The sequence below is a fragment of the Xiphophorus hellerii genome, chromosome 21 (genome assembly GCF_003331165.1).
Source record: "Xiphophorus hellerii strain 12219 chromosome 21, Xiphophorus_hellerii-4.1, whole genome shotgun sequence".
NCBI classification, from domain to species: Eukaryota; Metazoa; Chordata; class Actinopteri; order Cyprinodontiformes; family Poeciliidae; genus Xiphophorus; species Xiphophorus hellerii.
In genome coordinates this window covers 3558026-3574450 of record NC_045692.1, presented here as the reverse complement: position 1 = coordinate 3574450, position 16425 = coordinate 3558026, and the positions used below count along the sequence as shown (strand labels likewise).

The 16425-nt window shown below is 43.2% G+C and overlaps 1 protein-coding gene across 1 annotated transcript in view; it reads left to right on the top strand.

Annotated features, from left to right (window-relative positions):
* The window catches only part of zeb1b (zinc finger E-box binding homeobox 1b), a 60852-nt gene extending 48720 nt beyond the window's left edge, over window positions 1–12132 (top strand). The window contains exons 3-8 of the mRNA XM_032551362.1: window positions 765–926; window positions 1735–1937; window positions 3407–3512; window positions 4005–5698; window positions 7036–7216; window positions 9175–12132. Of these exons, the coding sequence (XP_032407253.1) occupies window positions 765–926; window positions 1735–1937; window positions 3407–3512; window positions 4005–5698; window positions 7036–7216; window positions 9175–9872 (3044 nt within the window). The 3' untranslated portion in view covers window positions 9873–12132. The remainder of the gene's footprint in view (window positions 1–764; window positions 927–1734; window positions 1938–3406; window positions 3513–4004; window positions 5699–7035; window positions 7217–9174) is intronic.
* The last annotated feature ends 4293 nt before the right edge of the window (window positions 12133–16425 follow it).

The window sequence follows — 16425 nt, the reverse complement described above, 5'->3', positions numbered from 1 at the left end:
GCTAACTTTGCTTTTAGCTGTGAGCTCACCCCTGTAATTATTCTCCGTAATGATCCACAGAGGCAAACTAACACATCCACAGAGGAGCGGTGCTCTGTTTAATTGCTGACGTGCTGTACCTGGTTTCTGCATCCACCTCAGGTAGCATTGGGGAGAACCGAGATCAAGAGAAAGGAAGGAAGCTTTCATGCCTACTAAACTCAGTCCTCAGGTTACGCTCCGATAATGAGCGTGTGCGCCGCTTCCAAGCTGAACTCGTGTGATGTGGAGGAAGAACACGCTCGGCTCATTTGCTAAAGTTGGTCTGAAGGCCGAGCCTCACCTGAGAGCACAGAGTGTGTGAGCGTTCCCGCTTCGTCTCTGTCTGCTGCAACGTTGGAGGAGGAGATTCGTCACCTAATTATCAGTTCCAGCCACAACAAGTACCTTATCTAACACTGTTAATAGAGATTTGCCATTCAGTTCTTACAAAGAACACCATGCTCACCGTCGCCCCTGGCCTTTGATGCTAATGAGTTTTCTCATCCCTTTGTGAATGTCGGGATGTTTTTTCTTCTTCTTCTTCCTGACGCTGCATGCCTCTTTCCAGTCTGCTGAACATGGGATGATCAAGAGCGCAGACTGTAGGAGCTGCTCCAACCATGGCGTACTCTGTGATTTTACGACATGATCACATATGGCATGTGTCAAGAGCCAAAACCGTTCTGCTCTAGCGATCAATGAAGGCTAGTCTGTAACGAGTGTGTGTGTTTGTTCCTTTACAGTGAAGGAGGACTGCGCTTCAGATGGCGAGGATGACGTGAGCACGGACGCCCTGGTGGAAGAGATGCTCCAGCAAGGAGACACGGCCATCATCTACCCAGAGGCCCCAGACGATGACCTCCAGCGCCAGGGCACCCCCGACGCCAGCGTCCATGACGAGAACGGTACCAGACATCACACCGTAGGCACTGTCCTCAGTTACACTTCACTGTTTGCACTGCTGAGCTCTCGCGCTGTTACAACACCTATCTAGTAATTACCCCTCTAGAGGGGATGGCTCTACCTGCTGCCTGTTACACCTCAGGTGTTAACGCCCCCCATTAGCACCAGCCTCTGACATCATTACAGCCGCTAGGCTCCTGGGCTTTTAACTTTTACCTGCTTCCACTGAGGGGGTTGGAGGGAGTGGAGTGTCAGAAATGGCAACACCTGAGTAAATTTGTCACGTCCATGCAAACTCTGACTCACAGCTACCTGGGTGATAATGTGTGTGCATTCCCAGCCACAGCTCTCACCTGGACCCCAGGAAGAGGTGGGGGGCTTAATACATCACTTGTTAACAAGGTAATGCTTTACCTGTGTGGGAAGAGAACAACTTAAACCCTCTGTTGGTCTGGAGCTCAGGTGCAGGTGGGCGACGTGTTTACCAGCCTCATTTTTTCTTACACACACTCCTGATGCACAATAGGCAATCACATGGCTACATCTCAAGAGTCTAAAACTGTAATTTATTTTCCTTGTCAGAATATGTGGAAACAACATGAAGAGAAATCAAAGTGCAGCCAAGGACAGCAAACACCAGCTTTGATCTGCTTGGTTACCTGGCTGCTGTTTACCTGTAGGGGAGGATCTCTCAGTGATCGGCGAAATCACAGAGCAGCGTTACTGTGGCCGCTCAGGCGCAACATCAAAGAGTTTCCCAACATGTGTTTTTAACACCGTCTCCTCCTCCTATTCTCTTCTTTCATCCAGGAACCCCTGATTCGTTCTCCCAGCTGCTCACATGCCCGTACTGCGCGCGGGGCTACAAGCGCTACAGCTCCCTGAAGGAGCACATCAAGTACCGGCATGAGAAGACAGAGGAGAGCTTCAGCTGCCCAGAGTGCAGCTACAGCTTCGCATACCGCGCTCAGTTGGAGCGTCATATGAGCGTTCATAAGGGAGGACGAGATCAGGTAAAAAGTTCTGTTCTGCACTTAGATGCCGAAAGCTAATTTTGTATCTTGTTTCCAAGGAGAGAGTTTGTAGAAATATTTTAAAGCTGTTTTTTTAATAGTTTTCTAGGCTTTCTGAAAGCCACGATAAGTCATAGGACAGATTTAATGTTTTGATTTCCTCAGTTATGAGTTTAAACAATCCATTCAGCCCATGAGGCAAAAAATATACAGTATTGAGTTGATATTTTAACAATTTGAGAAAAAAAACATTTCTATAATGTTCACGTTCAAAACTGTGAATAAAAGACTTAGTAAGTAGTAAAAATAATTCAGACATGGTTTGTTCAGTCCATACACCAATCTAACATGGTCTTGAAAATGCTCATGTTTGTTTTTTATTAAATGGAATGTCAAAGAATCAATGTTCAGTGTAGATTATATTTGATCAATCTAAGTATTTTAGAGATTTTCTTTTTCTACAACTGCAGCACCAGATTCTCAAAAAATATTTTAGAGACAGCAGAAATTTACTAAGTAGATACAAAGCTTTTGTGTCGTTATTTTCTGTCACTTTGTCTCCATTTATTTATTTATATTTATATGAAGTAGAAAAAAAAATTATTTACATGAACCCATTAAAAGTAGTGTAGGAATCCTGAAAGCCAGGAGAAGGCCTTGCTACATGACTCGTACAACGGGACAACTAAAGAACTGCTTCCTGTCACACTTCAAAATAAGAGTCCCAATCATGAATCAGAGTTTCAAGCTTCCAGATCTCCTGATAATTGCTTAAACTAAACCATCTTCTTGATATTGTGAAATTTCCACGAGATCCTCTTTTACCGGCAGCACAGCCATGTACTTATAGGTGTATACATGAGGACACATTATAGGTTGCAACAGTTATTGCTCATATCATTTACACCAGCACAATCAGCTGTTAAATATAGAAAATAGTGCCCCCTCTAGTGCAGTGCCACTGTGCAGCGCATATAGTGCATATCCACTATGTTTCACTGCTGGTTATTAGTCAAAAACTTTACAACAGAAAAGTAATTGAAGATCCATTATCTTGTGTCTTCACAGCAGGAGTTAGATGTCTCTACCCTAAATCAGAGACAAGCAATCTTTGTAGAAATACTTAAAACATTGGAGAACTATTCTAAATTACAAAAAACAAAGCAGAAGTTGGTTCTTTAAAAGCAAACCACAAGAAGAAAGAGCGGCTTAAGATTATTTAGCAAAACTTCCTGTAATGATTGATATGTTTATTTCATAAATGGCTGTAAAATCTTCTGTAGCTGCTGCAGAAACAGGTTTCTAAAAAAAACTTGACATAAAAGCCGTCTGGTTTCCGAGCACGACAAATAAACATGAACTCTTGCCCTTGATTGATTAACGGCATTGTGATGTGAATTATCAGAGTTCAAAGGTCACACCGTCATAGCTTGTGTGACTGAACGACCCGCTCACCTTTTATCTCGCAGAGGCACATCACGCAGTCCGGAGGCAACCGGAAATTCAAGTGCCCCGAATGCGGCAAAGCATTCAAGTACAAGCACCATCTGAAGGAGCACCTCCGGATTCACAGTGGTGAGAGCACAGCCCTGTCAAATAAGCATGCTATCTGTGTGTGTGTGCGTGTGTGTGGGTGTGTGTGGGTGTGTAGGTGTGTGTGAGCAGGTCATGTTCAGTGTGTTGTTTTCATGCCCCTCTGCTAGCCACAGATGCTTCAATCTCGGTTGAAGCAGGCTTTATGTTTTATTTATGTTTCCCTGCGTTTAGATCTCCTTCATCATGTTTCGGTGTGTTGGTTCTCCTCCTTAATGTGCCGTAATCATGTTTCTTTTGGCATTATGGGACAGCAATTAGAGACGGGCATTTCCCAGTGGTGCCATTACACAACGTTTAAGCATCATCGAAATGCATTAGAGCTTTTTCCTGCTGCACCGCTTATAGCCTAGCTTGCTCATTTAGCTTCATTCACTAATGGAAATTGTTCTCTTCCCCTCTTGCCCCCCCACCCCACCTCCCGGCCGACTCTGCTTTCCCTCTCTCTGTTTCACAAACTGTGGCTTTATTCAGGAGAGAAACCCTATGAGTGCTCCCACTGCAAGAAGCGCTTCTCCCACTCAGGCTCCTACAGTTCCCACATCAGCAGTAAGAAGTGCATCAGCGTCATCTCAGTGAACAGCAGACAGCGCCTGGGGGGCAGCAGAAACCAGGCCCAGGGTTCACCACCGGGGCTGCCCACATCCCCTTCAGTCCACTGCGGACAGATCAGGGAGAAACTGGAGCACAGCAAGCCCCTCCAGGAGCAGCTGCCTCTCAACCAGATCAAGACGGAGCCTGTGGATTACGAGTACAAGCCGGCGGTAATAACGCCTCCGGCCATGGCCGCTATGAATGGCGGAGTTTTCAGCGGAGGTGCTGCTGCCCCTCTGCAGGGTACTGTACAGGCGGTGGTTCTGCCCACAGTGGGGTTGGTGTCCCCCATCAGCATCAACCTGGCAGACCTACAGAATGCCCTCAAGGTGGCAGTGGACGGTAACGTTATACGGCAGGTGCTGGAAAACAACGCCAAAGGCCAGGTGAACTCAGGCCTCACCACTCAAACCCTGCACCCCCCTCAGCAGCAGCTCATCTCAGCCATCAGTCTGCCAATCGTAGGCCAGGATGGGAATGCGAAACTTATTATAAATTACAGTCTGGACCCCAACCAGGGCCAGCTCACACCCCATAACCTAAAGAAAGAGCCAGTGTCTCCGGCTCAGAGTGCCGTTGACTCTATCAAGTCCCAGAAACTCCCCGAGGATCTTTCAGTCAGAGGCAACAGGGACCAGGCTCAGCAAAAAGAGGAAAAGACCACTACAACCTGTCTACTGTGTGAGAACTGTCCAGGGGGCCTGGAAGCACTCCATGCTCTCAAGCACTGCAAGAAAGAGGATCTCAGATTGAACGGAGCAGGTTTAGATAAATCTGAGGCAGTTGCTGCCTTGCTGTCAGATGGAGGACTCTGCAACCACCCCAAGAACCTCCTGTCCCTTCTCAAGGCCTATTTCGCCTTAAATGCAGAGCCCTCCAAGGATGAGCTGATCAAGATCTCTGACTCAGTCAGTCTGCCGATCCATGTGGTAAAGAAGTGGTTTAGCAAAATGCAGCAGGGTCAGATATCCCTGGGCGCCCCAACACCCCCATCAGAAGAGGAGGACTCCTATGAATCTCACAGTGTGGTATCACTGGTCCCAGGGAAGGACACAGCCACTATAAGCAGATCTGTGAGTCAGGATAGCCCCACAGAGGCTACGCCAGCAGAGGTCAACGGCACTCACAGCTCACCGGCCTCGCCCTCGCCACTTAATCTTACAGCTGGCGGTCCCACCCAAGCCGACACCCCTGAGAGCACTGAGGGACCCCTGGACCTGTCGCTGCCAAAGCCAGCCAGAGAAGAAGCAGAGAGCATGGTGCCTGCAGCCCGAGTTTACCCCTCTGCTTCCTCCCACCAGACCACTGAGGAGGAACCTCTGAACTTAACTTGCACAAAGAAGGACACGTCACCACTCTCAGCCATGGGGGGAAGCCCCCTCGCACTGTACGCCAACCAGCCAAGTGCCAAACCCCTCGATATTGTAACCACAATGCAATGCCTCCGAGCACTGACCAACAGCAGCAGCAAACAGACTATTCTGATCCCCCAGCTGGCTTACACATACACCACTACAGCTAACAGCCCTGCAGGGACAGAGACGCACGAAACCATCCACCTCAATGGAATCAAGGTGCGTACCCTTAAATAGCCCCCAGTCTTAATAAAAAAGTTTTATAAACTACACTGTGCTTAGAATATTAGGCACATTAAGCTAGTGGTTAGCTTAGCATGGCTCCAAAGGAAATAAATCAGGTTTAAGTTGCAGTTCTATATTTTCCTTGAAGACAAATTACATTTATTTAGAATCTACTATTACTGTATGGCTGCTGCTTTACAAACATGTGACTTAGAGATTGTGCAGAGATTTTCTATGTGGAATTTAGCAACTAGGAGAGTTCAAATTAGGTTTAAATATTATAAAACACAGTTAAGCAATGCAGTCCAGAGCTCTTCTCATTGTTCAGAGCCACAAACACCCAACATCAACAGGTGATAGAGTCTTTCACAACTATCTCCACCTCTTAACCCGCTTCACTAAGGGTACATAAATAAATTGCTCCAGATTTCCTTAATTTTGCAAAATTGAAAATCATCTGATTCTTACAATAGAAATTGATCTTTTCTACCTCTGCAAAGGTCTGAACATCATCCACTGTCTCCTTTTGCTCTGCAGTGAGAGAGGTGTGACTGACAGACACACAATGTCACGTCTGCATGTTCACGGTTAGCAATGGTCACCCTGCTGTTGCCAACTTAGCAACTTTGTCAATACATTTTGCAACAAATTTGCTATATTTTGCTATATTAAAGCAAAAAAAACAAAAAACAATCAGTATCGACCAAAAAATAGCAGTTCTTTCACATTTTGTCTCATTACAACCATCTATCCATTGTCTACCATCACACAATCCATGTAGGGGACACAAAGAAGATGTAAGACATTTTGGCCAATAAGAAAGTTGCTATTAATGACAAAAAAAAGGTATGAAGGCCTTTACAAGGAACTATATATTGAAACTTTACAGCACTTTCTAGCCCAGAGACTTAATGAGACTAGTCAGGATGGCTATAAATGTGACTGTGTGTTTGCTGCCACTCAGAGGACACGTTCTACTCTTTGTTGCATACAGCATATTGATCTGTTGAATCAGTTTGATGGCAGCACCTCTGCCTGCTGCATTGATTTCCTGTTGTTGTATTATACTTTAGTGTTAAATGGGTTGGCATAGATCTGCCGTGTAAAACAGAACACAAGCGACGCCAGCCATCCTTTGGCTCCAGCGGAGGTTTTAGCTCCACCGGAACAGGAAGGGCTTGTTGCTGTTGCTCAGACAGAGCTGTGTCTAGCTGATGACTCAGCATCACTCCATGCAAAGTTTCACTGCTGATGTGAATCACTGTGCTGTGAGAAAAAAAAAGGAAAACCAAACGATAATCAGCATCTTAATGCGATGTCTCATTTCCCAGGAGGAGAGGCTGGATCTGGGCTCAGAGGGATTCTCGGCCGTGGACGAGCAGAACGACTCCGACTCGGGCCCAGCGAGGAAGAAGATGAAGAAGACGGACAGCGGCATGTACGCCTGCGACCTGTGTGACAAGATCTTCCAAAAGAGCAGTTCGCTACTGAGACACAAATACGAACACACAGGTAAACGTGACAGAAATCACACGCAGAGCACAAACCCAGCAAAAAAAACAGAGAAAAACAAAAGGTCCCTCAGAACCGGAACCCATCTCATCACCACTCACTGTTGTGCTTGGAAACATGAGTCAGAGAGCATGCGAAGGGGGATTTTGAGCTGGAAGAAGGGTGGACACCTCCATTCCAGCAGGCATTACTCAACACTCACAGAAGAGGTCTGAGAATTTATTTCCACCAACTCCCCACCTCTGCACTGCCAGTTTCTCATGTACAGCTCCGTGTGTTGCAAGAAGCGATCTCTGGTAGTGATTTGGAGCACTAGAAGATGATGATTCCGTGGCCAAGCGCAGGTCAGCGCTCTCAGAGGCGTTTTCTTTTTCTTTATTACTGATACCTGGCTCCGAAGCCCAGTTTTCAGCTCCAAGTGACCTCATCTTAGGTGAAACTAGCTGCTTGTGTTGAAATGTTCTCCTTAGATACTCTGATGATGGAGCACACTTTCAGCATTCAGGGTGTAGAAGCGTTTTACGCAACAATGCGGGGGACCTGAGGACTGTTTTTTGTTTTCCACTCATCCCTCCATTTAGTAGAATTTGTTTTTTCTAAATATGTTGGTGCATATTCTATTTTAACAGTATTTTGACTTGTTTGAGTTCTCAAATCAGTTAGTAGTTTAACATGTACATAAACCTCTACTTTAAGTTTTCCCTTTCAGACAGTTGTTATGATACGTAACCGTAGCAACAATGTGGGTTTTTTGTTTGTTTTTTGGGTTGTTTTTTTTTTACAAACGGGAGCAGCTGACTAGCAACTCAAGAACTAAAATGATACTTGAACTATGACCCCAAAGTTGTAAAAGAAGTTCCATACATCATTATGAGCAATAGTCACATCCCCTACTCCAACATCTCTCACCATACAGCAGGACTGAGTTAAAGATGAGCTGCAAAAGCAAATGAGGTGGATTAGCAGTGCAAAGTGAGACTGTCATACAGAAACAATCTTCAGTCAGAGGCCTCTTCAGACTCATTGTGAAACTGACTGCTACCAGAGAACCTTCCTTCCCACATCGTCACCATCCACAACGACTTTTTGAAGACATTAGGACGATATGAGTCATGACATTTAATTTCCTTGTGGGCTAAGTAAAGCATTACTGAGCTGAATTGAACTGAACATGTTGCATGTCTCAGAGAGCTTCCAGCTGAGCCTTCAGCAGGTCTGCTGGTGCTTCTGTAACAGATCCATTAAAAACTTCACTTACTCCATTATTCAGACAATAACTTGACTGAGATTCAGCCGATTCACTTTTTCAGCTACATACTCTATAGGTTTAGTTGTTTAGCTTAACAGATTGGATATGAGAGGAAAATCACCTTCCTATACAGTGTTCTGATATCTACTGGTAAAGAAAATATCCAGACTTGGAACAAAAACGTCTGTGTTTTTACTGATAAGGATTCCATGGAGTAAAAATTATGTATCAACAGCATTTCAGGCGGCTTGTTCTAGATCAGGGGTGTCAAACTCCAGTCCTCAAGGGCCGCTGTCCTGCAACTTCTAGATGTGCCTCTGCTGCACCACCTGAATAGAATAATTAGGTCATTAAGTCTCTGGAGAACTGATCTACACAAGGAGGAGGTAATGAAGCCGTTTCATTCCAGTGTTTTGTACCTGTGGCACATCTAAAAACTGCAGAACAGCGGCCCTTGAGGACTGGAGTTTGACAGCTGTGTTCTAGATAGTGGACACAGAATGACCACAACAGGTAAAGGTAACAGTAAAGTAGCACCACCGGAGGGCGACAAAGTGCTTCCAGTAGGATCATTGGCTTGTGTTGAATGCACATCACTCAGCTTCAGTGTGAGTGCAGAAGCAGTTTGGGGGCAAACTAGAGACAATTTTAAAGTTACGCTTGTTTTTAATGAACATGCTGACGCAGATTTTATTTTCTCTCTCGGCAGGGAAGCGACCTCACGAGTGCAGCATCTGCAGCAAGGCCTTCAAACACAAACACCACCTGATCGAACACATGCGCCTCCACTCGGGGGAGAAGCCGTACCAGTGCGACAAGTGCGGCAAGCGCTTCTCCCACTCGGGCTCCTACTCCCAGCACATGAACCACCGCTACTCCTACTGCAAGAAGGAGACGCAGAGCCAGGCTGGAGGACGGGAGAGCCCCGCGGAGGAGGACGGCGAGGTCCCCACAGAGCAGCAGAGGCAGGACACGGCGCCCTCCCTACTGGACTCAGACGAGCGAGGGAGCAGCACCAGGGAGGACGAAGAGAGCGAGGAGGAGGAGGAGGGAGTGGTGGACATGAATGACATCCAGGTGGTTCAGATAGAGGATGAGGAGGAAGAGGACAAAGAGGAGAGAAAGGAGGAGCAGATGGAGACCGAGAGAGAGGACGGAACATTAGAGATGGAGGAGAAAGAGGAAGTCGACACAAGGCAGGAGGAGATGCGGCGGAGCGTTCAGGAGGAGGAAAGCGACGCCAACAAAGATGAGGTGACGGATAAGGAGGGAGGTGCAGCCGAGGAGGAGGACGGGCAGGACGGGGAGGATGGGGAGGTCCAGGAGGAGAGCAGAGGCGAAACGAACCAGAGCGGGGTTTCTCAGGACGAGGAGGAGACGCCGGAGGAGAAAGCAGACACAGACTGAAGCAGGAAGTAGGCTTCTCCGTGCGACACAATCAGACTCCCTCCTCGCCCCGCGCCGAGGATCAGCGTCCGCTCACTCTGACACATCACTACTGTGTAGAAATCCAGGTGTGCCTGAAAAAATACTAGTGACTTTTCCCCACAGGAGAACGTCTCCCTCTGTTTGAAGAACCATTAGTAAAACAGAAAGACGAAGAAGAAGAGGAATTTTAACGAACAAAAGACATGCATTATACAGACTTTGGAAGCTAGAGCCGACACGTTTTAGATAATGTTTTATTACTAAAACACCTTGGGTCCTTTCTTTTTATCAGTGTTACTAATTTTATCACTCATATTTTAACCTTTAAAAGCTGTACAGTTGGGAGATATTTCTATATCTTTTTATTGCCAATGAACAAAAAAAAGTCAGTATTTTGTTAAGTTGGAAGAAAAAAAAAAAGACAAATCCTGTGCACTACAAGTGGCTCAGTTTACCTACAGGCTGAGTTTTGTTGAACCCCTCAGTATTATTATCGCGCCGCGCCATCACACTGTTTAGCATTACAGTTCAGATTTCTGTTGTTGGGGTCGGACTGAGAGCCTTAAGGAGAGAAACGTCTGAGAGCTAACGCGTTTTAGAACCAGGCAGTATTGATGTTCTTTATTTTTGTTAGTCAAGCTTGGCCGAATCATGATCAATTCCATTTCTGAGTGATAAAAAGTGAGCGTCACTAGAGAGGGTTCCTGAAAAGATTCTAAACTCTTCCCAAACAAAACCCAAAGCCGTTGTTGGCTCATTAGTATAAATGTAAAAGAATGGATGGAAGGATGGATGAATGGATGGAAGGAAGGATGAATGGATGTGGAAAATACTTGTATCAACTTCCAGACTGCATAGGAACCCTCAACTAAATTCATCACTAAAAACCACTAATGAACTTTTTTGGTCTTCTTGTTAGTAGAATCTGGACACTAAAACAGTTTGGCACATTAGCTCCCAAAAACTGCATTTTGTCTCTTTTTTTTTTTTTCTTTTCAAATAGCCAACTAGTCGTTCACGAAAAGGAAACTGAAAAGCCAAAATGTCTGCCTTTTTACTCACCACCTCTGATCTCATCCACAAACTTGGAGCCTTATGCAAAAATAATTGTGAATAGATAAATAAATCAAATGAGAGAGCATGCTTATATCAGAAGTGCCATTGAACGTTGCTGTTGAAGCTTCCAGCCAACGCCGGGTCCCAATCAAACAATAAACCGAAACACTGTTGCAGACAGAGGAGAGCTTAGCCTACAAATTCATGCGTTAGATTTTAGACGATTTCTTTTTCCTAATCTGAGTGACTAATAATCAGCAAGCCTGTTGTTTTAACAAAGACGATTGGTTTCTCATCGTGACCGCCTCCTGCCTTCCCTGAACTCGTTCAGCGCACTTGTTTCACGCATCATGAAATCCTCAGTCTCTTCAGGTGACAAAATGAAGTTTAATTTAACCACGTTTTTTTGTGTGTGTGTGTGTTTGAGTTTTTTTTACCTGTCAGTATTATTTTCGTCCCTCATGTTGGTTTACGTTCTGTTTCAGTGTGCGTTCTGTACATGTCCCACAGTGGCAGTATTATCCCAACCCCCCCGACAAGATGGGTATGTCTGTTAAGTTGTAGAGAACTTTTATATTTATGTCGGATTTTTTTTTTTTTTACGTTTCTTTACGCTTATTTATTACACAATGTAGTGTACAATACTGTAGTTTGTATTAATGCGATAATATATTTTAGTATGGACAAAAGAAGAAAAGGCAAATAACTGCAACTCTGGAAAACAAGACTCCGGCATACTGAAGTATGTTTTTTGAACAAATGTTTTTTTTTTCTTCTTCTTCTGGGTGGAAAAAGAAAAAATCTCTCACCATGCAAGCCAGAAAATTTGGAACCTGTGACCTCTCTGCATCTACTCTCATGTTAGTTTTCTTTCTCTTCTCCTGATATGAAGCTACTGAACTTTGAAAACTAATTGTATGTCTAATAGCATGAGTGTGTGCCGTCATATTGAACGATGATCCTTAACCACATAGACTTTGCCAAGCCAAAATAATATTGCCGTATGTTCTTATGTTTTTATTTGTGCCAATTTGTTCCTTTACATCAGTGTCACAACCATACCCAGTTTTATATGCCCCCCCCCCCTTTTAACAACCTCATCTTTTTTATAATGAATGTTTTTGTTTCTTTTATTTCTTCTTTTTTTTATGATTCCCCATGTCACAATAAAATGCATCAATTACATGCTCGCTTTGTCATGATGATGTTCAAAATTTTAACATTAAAATTCAACATTTACAGCTAGAAAAACAATTATTTAAGTATAATTGCAATTATATTTTGTCGATTTATTTTACAACATATTTAAAATGATTTGACTGACTAAATAATGAAAACAAAACATATTCTAAAATATATATTCATTTCTTACTTTTCAAAATAAAATGTCTGAAAGCTTCCATAGCTATATGTTTAAGATGAGCACTCCATTTTAACTAACATTTATTTCATTCACTTTTCTTTTAAAAAGCATACTGTTTGTTCATAAAACTTTTGCAAACTAAAATTGCTGCCTTTAAATAAATGAGTCATATATTTCTAAACATATTATTTTGGATATTACATTATCAATCTTTAAAAACTCATTTTTTCTCATTTGAACAACTATCTAGAGTGTTCAAGTTACTGGTACTTACAAAAATGAATATCTCTTAAAATTATTCAGATTTTTTTGAAGTGGGGTTCTCCTCTGTGACTGTTAGCAGTCATTATCTAAATCTCTAGACTTCATATAACAGAGATTAGTTTTCAGAGATTAGAAATACAAAGCTGACCTCCATCTTCCTAAAAAAAAAAACTCCAATCCCCAAGAAGGTTGCAGTAGTTCATTCAAAATTTCTGTAAAACTTTGAATGTTACTTTTTTCTTTTTTTTTACATAGAAATATATAGATATTAGTTCAGGTCATGGAGGTTCATGGTAATTAACTAGAACCTTTTTAATGGAAATGTTGTAAAGGCTCAGTAAAAATAGTTTTGCATGAACTGCTGAAACATTTAGAATGTGCAATCTATATCAACATACTTTATCCACTTGTGGCTTCTCACCTTATGGTACAAAGTAAGCTAATTATTACATCTGCCTGGTTGATTTAAATGGGAACAACCATTTGGAGCACTTCACTGCAACCCACTAAATAACAAATGTCAACTGGTGTCTTAAACACAAATTTGTTGAGTCTGATGGATGGATTACTGGACTTCAGCCATGCATAATTTTTTTTCATAAGTGTAAATATTTCTGAACGAAGCAGGTTTGAAAAGCAGCTCTTGACCTTACATCTTGGATCATTGCCCGTCGACCAAGCTCTTCCCATGAGAGTTGTTTTATAAAAATCAATAGCTATATAATCTTGTATGCTGCTCTGTTCGCCACCAATGTTTGTTTCCTTTAACAGGCTGATTAGCTGGTTAGCTTAGCAAAGAGAATCCAGCAGGCGCCTTGAGGTCGATACAGCAACATGCTATCTGTTTATTTAATTACTGATTTGGGTAGAACCTTCTAGAATAAAGGTTCTTCCAGCATTGTGTGAGTTCAAATGTACACCGAAATGTAACATGGTAAAACCTAAAGCACTACCACTTAACTACTGACATAAATGTTAAATTAGCTTGTTTTTAAGAAACTATTCCTACAGCCCCTGAAGATGACTTAAGATGGTGAACCTCACTTATTTTGAAGTGAGGTTCTGTTAAGGTGTTATCAGTTATAACTACCTTTACTTAAAGTAGAAAGATGCTAGTTTACCATGAACTCTTTGGAAGCTAGTGGGAGCTAACAAGCTAGCCAGATGTTGGCTGTATCACTCCACTTCATCAGCTGGTTTGGCAGGCCTTGGTGAATTAGAGGGAATTTTCAAACAGAGACCTGGAAAACAGAAGAACATTCCATCTTTGATGCCGTTGCACAATTACCGTCTGTAATCCAAAAGTTTTCTCCGTTCTTGGCGTCGCTACAGGAGCCTGACGAGTCTCAATCAGCTGGAATGACCCAGCCAAAAGACTCAACCAACATAATCACACTTAAAACAAAGTAATTATCTAACATATTGTTAGTTCCCATTGATTTGAACCGCTACAAAATACAGTAACATCCTTCTACAGAAAAGTAGAACTTCACTTAAAACCAGTGAAGGAAACAATATGACTGATTTTAAAGGGTTAGCTTGATTTTTTTGTTTTTTTGACAGTAACGTGATCCTACGTGATTGTGTTAATAGCTTCTCCTTTTCCATTGAAAGCATCATATCGGTTTCCATACTTTGTAAAGTCAAACTAATTTCAATATAGACAAATGTAAATAAATTACCTGCAGGCCTCTGTCGAGGCAGACCCTTCCAGTCCAGCCTGGTGGGTAGCAGCTCAGCCCAAGGTCAACTCCATCGATCCAGATCAGGTTTCCAGAAGGGCAGGCCCCCCCCTGCCCCCCAACAACCCTCCTGCACCCCCACCACCATGAATTAATAATGGAATGGACCAAAAATCCATAGTTTGTGGAAGAATAGGAAAATGATACAATAGTTGGAGAACATATTTTATTATAATTGCCATCGCTGTTTTGCCGTCTCAGTCCAGTTTCAGCGTATGTTCTGTCCACAAGAACGCCCTGTAGGAATTTTTGGCGGAAGCTCCATGTTTTCCTTTGATGCTGCTGCTGCTGACTCAGTGGATTTGTTTTACCAGATGACAGGTGGGGGAGGGTGGAGGCTTCTTCAGCCATTGATCGAGTGGAACAAATCCAGATAACACAACTGCATTTACAGGAGTTTATGCTAACGTGTGTTGGGGAAAGACTGCTTGACAGAGAATGATAGAACAATCCGGCAGAGGTTCACGTTGTCATCATGGTAAATGGGCCCCTTGAGTTATCTACAGGAGGGGGTTGGTGGTGAAATAATACTTTATAGCGGAGCATACACTGTGACATTACAGCATCCAACAGCTTCTTGTAATTGTAGCCATTATAAATGTCTTTAACAATTGTAAGGGAAGAGCTGATGCTCTGCGCAAAAACTCCACAAAGGTCAACAGTGTGCAGCCTGTGGCTTCACGTGCGCTCACAATGCAGGGCTGTTTTACAAGCTTTTGGCTCAATCCAGGACTTTAAGCCAAGATACTGCCATATGTTCTGCTAGGCTCAGCATTTCAAAGGAAAATTGAAAAGCTATAACTGCTAAGAGGATATGCGGTGCCGTTGCCAATAACGGCGCGAAAGCCTGATGAAGTATCATGGCTGCCGGGGCTGTGACACCGAGCCAAGCCCCGGGGGCTCAGGCTCCCCGGGGAAATTTAGAGAAAAGCCTGTTGGAGGAGGAGTAGGGGAAGGGAAAAAAAACAGAGCTCAGGAAATAGCAGTCACTTAAATATCATGTTCATTTACTCAAGCATTAAATAGCAGCGCGAACGCCGCAGCGTTATGTGTGGGTTATGTGTAAAGGGGCAGGTTAATATGTCAATTCGTGTGACAAATGACTGTTTCAGAGCTTCGCTTTAGCACAGCGGTCAGCAGAAGCCCATACATAACGGAAAATCTGTTTACCCGTCTGCAGTAAATAACCAATGACACGCCGAGGCAGACATTCTGGATAAATTTATGGTCCTTACAGCCGAAAAGAGCTGTCAAACAATTAATTACACATTCAAGTCACAATCACAAAACTGGATTCTGCCACCGTAGGATTTTGCGAGCCGCTTTAGCTGGCTCGCAGTGATTTTTTGGCAATATTGAACTCTCATTGCTTGGTTAGAGTCATAAGTAAAGTTTAGCAGAAACCTTTAGAATCACCTCCAGCTGATGAAAACCCTCAAGCAGAAGTTCCCAAAGAGAGAGAACTAACCGGAGCTCTGAACCATCAGCTGTCCATCAACGCCCATCAGCATTCAGACATAAGAGTTAAGCATAATGGCAGAGAGGCCATCTTTAACACTCAACACAGAAGCAAAACTGTTGCAAAGTGTTCCAAATTATGAGTATTATGTCACCTTGGTAGTATCAATCAATTAATCAATCAAATTTTATTTGTATAGCACATTTCAGCAGCAAGGCATTTCAAAGTGCTTTACATCATTACAAACACAGAAACACAATGCAACATAGAATCAATAATCAAAACACAGCATTAAGTCAGGTTAAATTTGTAATTGATTACGTTTCAAATACAATCCTAAACAGGTGGGTTTTCAGTTGAGATTTAAAAGAAGTCAGTGTTTCAGCTGTTTTACAGTTTTCTGGAAGTTTGTTCCAAATTTGTGGTGCATAGATGCTGAAAGCTGCTTCTCCTCGTTTGGTTCTGGTTCTGGGGATGAAGAGCAGACCAGAACCGGAAGACCTGAGAGGTCTGGAAGGTTGATACAATAAAAGCAGATCTTTAATGTATTGTGGTGCTAAGCCGTTCAGTGATTTATAAACTAACAACAGTATTTTAAAGTCTATTCTTTGAGCTACAGGGAGCCAGTGGAGGGACTTTAAAACTGGT